Here is an 11,784-nt window from a genome sequence, read left to right as displayed (position 1 = left end):
TTAAAAGCCCACAAATCTCCCAAACCCTAACAGCAACTCTTCATTGAATCATGCAATTGCAAACCTCTTTGCTTTGCCATTAAAGTCACAGTCATATGCTCAGAGATTTAATGGCTTTTGTTGAGGGGACCATATCTCTCACTTTCTTGCCCTCACATCCATTCCTTGGATTCAACTCTTATATATGTGTATGCAAATTCCCTCCTTATTTATTTTTGTGAGATGAAATGAATTGTTTGGCCAGTAATAAATAATAAATATGAAAGATGAGTAAAGAGAGTCTAGATTTTGAGGGACAAGCATATCTTGTCCTTTTCGTTATATGTGACCTCACAATGTTCAGCTATATATAAGGACCGAACTTCAAAGTAATAATATAGAAAATAAATGGTTAAAGATATTTTTATTTCAAAGTAGAAGAAAACAGAAAATGAGAATGAAGGAAGCCCAAAATTAAAAGCTATAGAACAAATGCAAGTGGAGTTAAAAACAACATGAAGAGCTCACCGGTCTCTTTCAGTTTTTTAAAACAATCTACTCTTAACTCTCCATCACTTCATCGAACACATCACAACTCATTATTAACTTTTTATACAATGATGATAAGACCAATTAATATCTCACGGTGTGATCTTCATTATGGATTTACAAAGAGAACTTAAAATGTTACTAGCAAATGAATACGACTTTGCGTTTAACAGACTCTATATATGTGTTTACTTTTTACCAATAAATGCCTGTCTAAATAGATTTAGCGAATAGAAAACGCAACCCATGTATATGATGAACAACAAACGAATGAGTTTAAAACTAACCGTCAATATTCTACAAACCGGCATCAACAAAGTCAACTTTTATAAGTTCGATATTAAAAATTGTGTTTAACATCGAGGCGCCATCATACACATTTCTAGAACGTTCATATATTATAGAGTCGCATAAGGATGATATGTATGAATATATCTTACCATGAAAAAGAAAATGAGATATTTGAAAATAAGCATTAAGAAGAAAGAAAAAAAACATGATTGAAAGAGTAAGACTTATTTATAAGTGGTGACAACAACATATGCAGAGAATGGGCTCTCTCAATATAAAAGGATTTACATACATACAAATGTGACATGTGTATTATTATAGCTTTTGGTGGGTTTGTGATTATCATTATTGTCTGAAACTGATATGGGTCTTGTTTCTTTTAAATGGACCACCATTTATGAACATTCCTATACATATATGTGTGTGTGTGTGTGTATTGTGAGAGCATCTTTTCAGATGATGGTTAACAATGTATGTGGGGAACTTTCTCTAGATTATGTGATATGTCTCCGGCCCTCTCGTCAGTTTTCTATTTTCTGTTTAATATCTATTTTTCCTCATAAAATATATAAGAACCCTCGTGCATGGGAAGTGAGTCAACTTTACATATATATTTATACTATTTTTTCTCAACAATTATATATTGATTAATATTGCTCTTAAGCCTTAAGTATATATTACTAAGGAACTTAAAACCGGGTTTATAATTGTGTGCTAATTAAAGTAGCTATACTAGTAAATTTTGGAGAGCTAGCTCTTGAACAAGAACCTGAACAGATGTTCAGTTTGAACTCTGATCTAAAGGACTCGGAACTCTTTATTTGTAAACCCAAAATAAAATAACGGTTGCTTTGATGTTGGCCATTGCATAACACAAAAATAAGAAGGATTTCCATTTTTAGTGGTCGACTTTGTGATGGGTCGAAACATAAATTGGCCTTTTTGACAGCCCATGTGTTTGAACCTCTCTAGTTGTTTATCCTCAAAGTCAAAGCTAATTAATTAAGCTCAAAGAAATTGTACAAAATACTATACAGTTAATTGGGTTAATCGAGTGTAAGTGTAAATTAGAGCTGATGATTTAGGGAGAAAAATCGCAAAATTATATATAACCAATTAATTTCATTTGAACTGAAAACATATCAATAGATTTCATACCACATACAATTTTAAAATTGCAAATTCTACATTTTTGACAGAGTGAGTAATAGTGTTTAAACTTCAGCAAACTACTACTGAACAGGAACAAAATTTGATACTGGGGGTCTCGGAGGAAGAATCTTCACCGTTCGGGGTTTATTTGAGACTTTCTTAAATTGTTGGGGCTTTTGTGAAATAACCTTCAACTTCAGTGGCTTCGTTGGAATATCTTTCGATATCGGCGGAGGTTTTCTGAGCCTCAACACCATCCCCGTCCTCTCTCCGGCGGCGGAAGAACCCATCTTCTCATTATCTCCGATCAAAAACGGATGCAACAACAACTCCGAAGCTGTTCCTCTATCCTCAGGTTTTCTTGCGAAACACTTCTCCAAAAACTGCCTTGCGTCACACGGCACAGTCTCTGGGATCTCTGGTGCCATCTCATCCAAGAGAAGAGACTTAACACCCTCTAAGTCAAACCCTAACCATGTCCTCTCACCGGTAAACATCTCCAACACTATGCAACCAAGCGACCACAAATCTAGGGTTTTCTCAACGGTGGTGCCATCGCGAACAGACTCCGGAGACATGTAGATAGCCGTTCCCACCCACGGTTCATCGATTCTCCAGCAATGAGATTCGTCTCCGGCCCTTGTCGTCAATCCAAAATCCGAAATCTTCAGTTCGTAAGAACAATTCCACGTTTCTTTCTCGTAGATCGGGAAAAGAAGGAGATTATCCGGTTTAAGATCACAATGGACATAACCGTGACTATGAATGGAGACCAACCCTTGTAGGATCATGCGAGTGAAGTCTTTAATAACCGAATTAGACAACTTTGTTCTGTTTCTTTCGATGAAATTAGTTAAAGTACCAGCAGATGCGTATTCCATAGACATCTTGTAAACTTTGTTTCCATTGCAATCGGTTCCTTGAACCAGAGATTTCCCATACAACTGCACGATACTAGGACATCCTTTGAGTTCCGAAAGAATCCGAAACTCTCGGTCGATCGAATCGTAGTCTTGAGAGTCCATGATCTTCACTGCGGTGAAAGACGTTGATCCGTCGTTTCGTTTGTAGCTGAAGAGTTCAACGGAGCCGTAAGTACCTTTTCCCAAAACTTTCACCAATTCCATCTCCTGCAACTTGTTTTGCGATTGCTTATCTCTGATCACTTTCTCGCGTTTTCTGTAAGATTTTCGTTGTATTGTTCTCGATTGATTTCGCTCTAACCTCTGATCAATCTCTGGCTACTTTGATATCTAAACTCTTTAGTGCAGGAATTAACAACCCTAGAGAGAACGACGAATATATATAGAGAGACCTTAGTTTGCTTAGGATTTTGGTTTTTGATGGTAAAAAAAAAAAAGGGGTAAAATTTCGAGTTCTGATTTAGAAGTAAATAGATATTATCGCATTAATTAATTCGTTGAGATAAGAAAAGGAAAAGGAAATATATATGTAGTCATTAAAATATGGGAATATTCATAAACAAAAAGGAAAATAGCAAGATCTGCCGTTGCACAACCCATCTAGTGGATTCTGACCGTTGGATGACGCATTTAATGGATTTTGTTTTACAAAATAGTAATTACTTGATCTAACCCACTGTAGAAATCAAACTATGCCGGTGAAAACAAACTTTTCACTCGCCGAAAAAAAAAAAAAAAAAACAAACTTTTCACTCTTTTGGACTTATCAAATCAAAATCCGATTTTAATTGAATGATGATTAAATACATATTAAATTTAAGCATTAATACGATTTTTGCGTGGTTTTGCTTGTGTTTATGCTCTGTTTTCTTTTCATAAACTTTTTGTTTCTCTAGAAAATGGCACTAAGGTTGTTTTGAGCCGACAGGAGAATTCAAAATCAGCACACTAACATATCAAATAACAACAAGAGGTGAGCCATACCATAGCATCGGAACATGAAAAGACTTTATAACATTAAAACTTTGTTCAGAGACAAAGCACCCACGGCTAATTGGTATCTTTATTTAAGAAACTGTACAAAACCAAGTCTAAAGAAAATGAAAAAAGAGAGACAAACTGACACAAACCAAAAAGTTTTGAACCAATATGACAGCTCCTGAGAGAAACACATTGCCTTCCAATTCAAAAATCTCTGCATCATAGAACACCAATACTCTTCATGTTCCTTCTACAGTTAGTCCTACACCACCATTACCTGATTCACCAAACAACAGATCAAAGCGGATTAGAAGGCAAACAAAGGAACAAACATAGTATCATTCATATAAAACTCAACTTACATGGAAGAATGCTTTCGGTGAATGGGAAAATAGCAGGATTGCAAAATCCAGTACGAGGGCCCCTTATCTTCCTCCAGATTTTAGTCTCCACATCATATATACGCCAGTGTGTCTCATTCACACATACGAGCTTGTTCTTTAATGAAGTTACAGATAAAACCAGTTCTTCATCTCTGATTGGAGTATCAATCGCCAGTACAAGGTCCCAACTATATTTCTCACCGTCGTCTTTCCAAACCCAAATATCCATCTGGCATGGATGTAGTACAACCAATGCGAGAGATCCTTGAAAAATGAGCAGATGGGTCGCCTCTGTGATCTTGTTTTCATCGTTTAGATCATCTGAATACTTAGGCAAGTTCATAACCTCAAATCTTCCTTCCAAATCCACTGAGAGGATCTCACCTAGCTCATCTAAAGATACCAGCCAATATATTTTACCTCCAACAAAAATATGACCAGTTCTGAACGGCCTAAGACCAGAACGCATAGGAAGACGAGGCACAAAGCCAATGTTTTTCCAAGAACCATTCCTAGACGAATACACCTCACAGAAATAATATCCCACTCCAACGCAGAATATTCGGAAAATTCTGTAATCACAGATGTCAGAGCCATAGGCCACCCCAACACTTGGCACAAAGTCAAATGATGGACTCCCTTGGGGAAGAAGGAGAGTCTCCCTCGTACAAGGGTTGCATATCCATATCTGCAGATCAGAAAACTTGCTTTCTACGTCTTCGTCACAAAAGAGATTCACGCAGCAGATGAGTCCGTTAAACGATGAAATCATGTACATGAAGTCCTCTTGGCTTCTTTGAGATGGATCAATAGTGTTGAGGAGGGAATGTTTAAAATTCTTTGCATACCTCAAATACAACTTCATTGCTGCCTCCATAATAGGACAGACAATGAACGAGGGATTCTTCCTTGATTTCTCTAACTGCAGCTCATAAAAGTATTTAGTACCACTGGATTTACACCAATGCTTACTAAGTGTCTTAAAAGACGAGAGAGATTTGGCAGAGACACGAGATAGGATTTCCATAAAAATAAACTCTACATCCACAATCTTCCATGTATCTGTTTTCTCTGCTCTAGATAGCTCGAGAGGCTGTTCCTCTAATCTCATCCGCTTGATACGCTGAGCACTAGTTAGGACCATTTTATGTTTGCTTTCTGTTGCTAAGGCTCTGCATCAACAAAAACATCAGTTAGCACTTAGCACATAAAGGGACTCAAACACAGATATTTCACCAGCATAAATGTGTATTTAAGTGACTGTAAGTAACGAGCACACAACTGCTAACTACTCATACACAAAACACAGCACCGGTTAAGATGAAAGACCACAAAGACAGCTGTACCCATATCAGAAGCAAGCAACAGTGTTTGAAACGAAACGAAAAATGCAACAGTACTTCCATCCGCATGATTCATTATAAATAGATATATATGCATGAGATCAACACTGAATAGAGAACCTGAGAATAATAAATTGCCAAAAGGATACAAAAGTCTAAAGTAGCGAGAATCGGAATAATCAAATTGATAGTTACGAGGACCGATCTAATAAGGATAATAACAGTATGCACCTACATGAAATCAAGGATTTTGTTTCTGAAACAAAACCCATTACCACGACGGATATCGCAAATCGACACAAGATTGGAACCAAAAAGGGTAACAAAGCAGGAAATTATTGATAGACAATAATAATATGAATGTAGAACAAGAAGGATTATCACACAAATGGAAGGAAAAAGGGGGCAACCTCCTCTTCCCCCGGCTCAAAACTGTAAAACTGGAAACAACAATTTCATGAATTCGTGTAGCTCTCTCTCTCTCTCTCTCTCTCTCTCTATCAATCGGGGAGAGCACCGCACCGTCTCGGCGTTAAATACTTTCTTTATTTAATCAAAAGACGGATCATTTCTCCGCAAGATTTAATCGGTTTAATCGGATCATTTCTCCGGTATGGATCGGTTATTTCTGCGGTGCTTGATTAAACCGGATCATTTCGCTGTTTCGGTTACGATTCCCACAGATTTAACCGGGAAAAAGAACCGCAAACGCAAACAACCCCCTCCCTCCTCCTCCTTGACTCGTCCGGTTCAATACGGTATGCAAACCAAAAAAAAAAATTGATTACACTTCTTTCTTTGGTCTAATTCATCGCCAAGCCATGAAAAGAAGAAAAGAGAATTGTTGGTGCGGGATTCAGCACCCCCGACATACCGAGCTAAACCAGAAATACTAATTGATTAGTTAACCGGGAAACCGGTTAAGGGCTCGATTAGGTCAACAAGAAGTCAGTTCGGCCAAAGTGTAGCCTTGAAGAAGAAGGAGCCGACTTCCACTTCGGCACGGCGGCCGAATGAAGCAATGAGGCAGTTTTCCATATCTCACTTCGTCCGATAAGGAAAGTGAATATATATTGTAATCTTAGAACATGTATAAAGAAGGAGAGACTTCTCCATTGTAAGGCATCGAAAATCAAATACAATAATCGAGTTCTCCTTTTGTTCTTGGCAATAAATCCTAATTCCTTTGAGTTCTACCTCTTTACTTTAATTCGAAGGCTTAGATCTGTTTTCTAGAGATATAACTCTATTGAATTTGTTTCCCTCCTCGAACAAATTCATTGTGGAAACCTAGTTTCTACAATTGGCGCCGTCTGTGGGGACGCAAATCGTCTCTAGAAAACTTACTCTCTAGCCCTACAATAATGTCTTCCATCATCAACGAAATCCCCGAAGCAAACCGCACAACCTCCAGCATGCTCGATCTCACAGGCGTCGCATCCACTCAGGATAACGTCGCAACACGAGGTGGCGTTTCGACCAGGCCGGCCATCACCGTGTACTCTCGTCAGCGCGTCAACGCAACGACAAACCCGGCCGAAACCTCCGCCGAACTCCCAGTCGGGATCAGATCCGAAGGGGAGACCAGCCAGGAAGCGGGGCGAACTCAAGTAGAGCTAGTCAACCTCGACACAAAGCTCACCGATGAACAACACCGTAACGAGGAGGATGCGCGCGTCACGGAGCAGCAGCTCGACGCACAGAACGGGAACCTCCCTGTTCATGCCACACCGGCGGTCCAGAACCCGCAGGTCATCTCCATGGAGGACTTCAAGATCTTGTTCGGCTCCATGACGAAAGAGATTTACCAGATGATCTCCGATACCAATCACAGGGTCGACGCCGTAGTAACCCAGACAACCCCATCGCAAGTCTCTGCCGGACAATCGCCAAACTTGGGCGGTCTCACTCATCGTCTCGACTTTTCGGACGCACAATTCGAGAGGAGGAATCCTCCCCCTCACACCACGTCTAGTATTCGACCGACGAATCCGAATTCGCGGATACACGAGAGCTTGGCCGCCCCGATCGTCCGCCACACAAACCCCGGACCTTGCATCGAACTCGAAGAAATCAAGTCGCAGATTAGCAGCATGAACACACTCCTCCATCGGGCTATCAACACGGCTCCGGAGATTGATAGAATTGTCCAGGTGACTCGGCAGTCGCCCTTCACTCAACGGATAACGCGAGCTGCCGTACCGAACGGTCAAGCTGAAGCTTCCAATCTACCAGGGAGACAAAGATCCGGTCCAAATCATGACGTCCTTCATGGCGACCATGTCCAAAGCACGATTCACCGACGAACAGAGGGACGCCGGTTGCTGTCAGCTGTTCGTCGATAGCCTTTCCGGCCCTGCCTTGGTATGGTTCACAAGCCTCGAGCCGAACTCAATCGACAACTTCGACCAGTTGTCCAAGGCTTTCCTCAAGAATTACCGAATCCTCATCGAACGAGGCGTGACAAGTTCGGATCTCTGGGAGATGGCCCAAGAACGAGGAGAGCCTATCGCCAGTTTCTTGAACAGATTCAAGGAGAAGCTAACAAAGGTCAACGTCCCGGAGGACGCCGCAATGGCAGCCTTCAGGAAGGGCCTGATCCCTGGATCACCATTACGAAAGGACCTCAATATCCGGGAACCCAAGGACCTTGATGACGCACTGCATCGAGCTTCCAGATTCGCGCTCGATGAGGAAGAAGAGGCCCAAATAGCTGCGAAAACTAACGACGAACAATCGTCGCATCCCCCCAAGGCTAAAAACCGGGTCGAACATCACGAACCCCGCAAGCACCACGAACCTCAGGATCGAAAAAAGGGCATCATCCACGCAGTCTCCGAGGCGGAAGAACAAGGCAAGCAGTCGTCTGACCCGAAGGAACTTTACTGCAACTTTCACATGACCCCCGGTCACTCCACACATGAGTGCGTCCACCTGAAGAATTATTTGTACGGGAAGTATCTCTCTGGCGAAGTCGAAGCTGTCTTTCAGCCAAAAAGCGTTCACGGAGGCAGAGGTCGCCGTGGGGAATGGCGTGGCGGACGATCTAACGGAGGCCGCGGTGCGGGTGGCGGACGAGGCTACAACGCACCACCTAACGCAGTCCAACAGCCGGTCAACCAAGCATTCGTGAACCTCCAAGAGGAGACGCCCCAAGCACACGAACTGCTCGGCCCTCCCAAGCGGCAGAGGGGGCAAAACCCGAAGCGGGCCAATTCCCCTCCCCGAGGACGAATAACCATGATACTTGGCCCACCGGAGGACTGCGCAGACTCCGTCCGCGCATTAAAGAAGAGAGCACGACAAGTTTGCACCCTTCGAACAGCTCCGAGCGAACCTTCACTCTGTTCGGACCCGATATCATTCACTTCGGAGGATGCTAAAGGAATCCAACATCCCCATTCGGACCCTTTGGTTATCGAGGTCACAATGGGCGACTTCGACGTCGAATGAGTCCTGATCGACACCGGGAGCACCGTCAACGTAATATGCTGGCAAACGTTAGAAAAAATGGGCGTCACACTGGACCAACTGAAACCCGAAACTCGAACGCTGACGGGCTATGATGGGGTCGCTAAGATGTCAATGAGCGACGTAAAGCTAGAAGTACGAGCTGGCGGAGTGACCCGGAAGACTAAGTTCGCAGTCATTGATGCACCCCCGATCTACAACGCCATTTTGGGGGTACCATGGATATATTCGATGCAGGCCGTACCGTCGACCTATCACCTCTGCCTCAAATTCCCGACCACCACAGGAATTTGCACACTTTATGGCGACCAAAGGGTAGCCCGAGTGTGCTCTATTATCGAAAAAAAGTAGAGAACGGCGGAGAACACATAGCAATTACAGAGCGGGGACCATCTTACCGGTCCCCACAAGCCGGAGCGGGATCGCCTCAAGTCTCCGGAGTGTCGAATCATAGAGGCAAATATAGACCCCTCCGACCCCTCCCGGACAGTCGGCATCGGGTCCGAACTCGACGAACGCATAAAGACAAAGCTGATCGCTTTTCTGCAGTCTCGAGCTTCCACATTCGTCTGGTCAACAAAAGATATGGTCGGGATAAGCCCCGAAATCATGTGCCATAGGCTCAACATCGACCCCACATTCAAGCCGGTCAAACAGAAACGCAGGCGTTTGGGCCCGGATCGAGCCAAGTTGGTCCAAGACGAAGTCGAACGACTACTCAAGGCAGATCAAATAGTGGAAGTCCAGTACCCTGATTGGTTGGCTAACCCGGTGGTGGTCAAAAAGAAAAACGGCAACTGGAGAGTCTGCGTGGACTTCACCGATCTCAACAAAGCATGTCCTAAGGACAGCTTCCCTCTGCCGTACATAGACCGTCTCGTCGAAGCTACGGCCGGTAACCAATTGCTTTCATTTATGGATGCATTCTCAGGGTACAACCAGATCGCCATGAGTCCGGCCGACGGATAGGGGCACCTACTGCTACAAGGTGATGCCGTTCGGATTGAAAAACGCCGGAGCAACCTACCAGCGATTGGTAAACATGATGTTCGCAGATCTGCTCGGCAAAACTATGGAGGTCTATATAGACGATATGCTGGTCAAGTCTTTGATCGCAGAACAACACGTCCAACATCTGACGGAGTGTTTTGACATCTTGGATCAATTCCAGATGAAATTAAACCCAACGAAATGTACGTTCGGAGTAACCTCCGGAGAATTCTTGGGGTACATCGTTACTGAACGGGAAATAGAGGCGAATCCTAAACAGATTGAAGCCATCCTGGGACTACCGTCACCGACCAACAAGAGAGAAGTACAACGCCTGACTGGCCGGATCGCCGCTCTGAATCGTTTCATCGCCCGATCAACGGACAAGTGCCTCCCCTTTTACCAATTGCTTCGCGGAAATAAAGATTTTCATTGGGGCGAGGAATGCGAGGTCGCCTTTCGTCAGCTAAAGGAGTATCTGACTTGCCATCCAGTGTTAGTCAAACCGGAGGACGGCGAGGCGTTGTACCTCTACGTCTCGGTTTCAAGTTCGGCAGTCAGCGGGGTGTTAGTCCGAGACGATCGCGGAGATCAAAAGCCCATCTTCTATACGACGCGGAATCAGGATACCCCACGCTGGAAAAACTGGCCCTTGCGGTGATCATCGCAGCATGGAAACTACGCCCCTATTTTCAGTCACACTCTATCGTCGTGCTTACTGACCAACCACTCCGAACCATCCTCCATAGCCCTCTCCAATCCGGACGCATGGCGAAGTGGGCAGTCGAACTTAGCGAGTACGATATCGAATACCGTTCTCGACCAAGTCTGAAGTCGCAAGTTCTAGCTAACTTCATCACCGAACTATCGCCCGAGCTCGACGACCCCACCCCCGCGGTGGAGCAATGGACAATGTTCGTCGACGGTTCGTCAACGAGTCACGGCTCTAGGGTGGGACTCATCCTCCGATCCCCCACCGGCGAAATTCCTGAGCAGGCATTGAAGCTCAACTTTAAAGCGTCGAACAACAAAACCGAATACGAGGCCGTTCTCGCGGGACTCCGTTTAGCCCGGGGACTTGGAGTCAAACACCTGCAGGTCTTCTGCGACTTCCAACTCGTAGTCAGCCAATTCAGCGGAGAATTCGACGCCAAAAACAAGCGAATGGGAGCATATCGACAGTTGGTCCGCACGTTATCCGGAGAATTTGCGTCTTTCTCTCTGACGAAGGTCCCACGGAACGAGAATGCATCAGCCGACGCCCTCGCAGCCCTGGCAAACCGCTCCGACCCCGAGTTACGACGTACCATTCCAATTGAATGCATCGATGCTCCCAGCATTAATCCGGACAGCCAGATTGCCATCATCAACGACGACTCAGTCCCGATGGAAGTCGATGAGCCAATAGATGATATGACAGACGTCGCCAAACCTCCGGAGGATTGGCAACTTGAGATCAAACTTTACATCTCCGATGGTATCGTCCCGACAGACCGATGGGCAGCTCGACGACTGAAGGCCCGAAGCGCCAGGTACATCCTTTTGGACGGTGAGCTGTTTCGCCGAAGTGCGTCAGAAGTATTCCTTACATGCGTTACTCGGGACGAAGCCGAACGCATCATGATGGAGGTGCATGAAGGCGAGGGTGGCAACCATTCTGGCGGACGCGCACTCGCTCTTAAAATCAAAAAGGATGGTCACTATTGGCCTACCATGATGGCC

At 44.2% G+C, this 11,784-nt stretch overlaps 2 protein-coding genes across 2 annotated transcripts; both read right to left on the bottom strand.

Annotated features, from left to right (window-relative positions):
- On the bottom strand, positions 2,052–3,098 carry LOC104784350 (mitogen-activated protein kinase kinase kinase 1-like). Its single transcript, XM_010509390.1, has one exon. The coding sequence runs from the start codon at positions 3,096–3,098 to the stop codon at positions 2,052–2,054; it is 1,047 nt and encodes a 348-aa protein (XP_010507692.1).
- LOC104782683 (putative F-box protein At5g52610) lies at positions 3,881–6,133 on the bottom strand. Its single transcript, XM_010507689.2, has 3 exons — positions 6,012–6,133; positions 4,238–5,430; positions 3,881–4,152 (listed from the first exon to the last, which is right to left on the bottom strand). The coding sequence occupies exons 2-3, from the start codon at positions 5,400–5,402 to the stop codon at positions 4,115–4,117; spliced, it is 1,203 nt and encodes a 400-aa protein (XP_010505991.1). The 5' UTR covers positions 5,403–5,430; positions 6,012–6,133; the 3' UTR covers positions 3,881–4,114.

Source organism: Camelina sativa, chromosome 4 (genome assembly GCF_000633955.1).
Source record: "Camelina sativa cultivar DH55 chromosome 4, Cs, whole genome shotgun sequence".
Classification (NCBI taxonomy): domain Eukaryota; kingdom Viridiplantae; phylum Streptophyta; class Magnoliopsida; order Brassicales; family Brassicaceae; genus Camelina; species Camelina sativa.
Note: the sequence above shows the minus strand (reverse complement) of the source record. Positions and strands in the feature narration are given on the sequence as shown.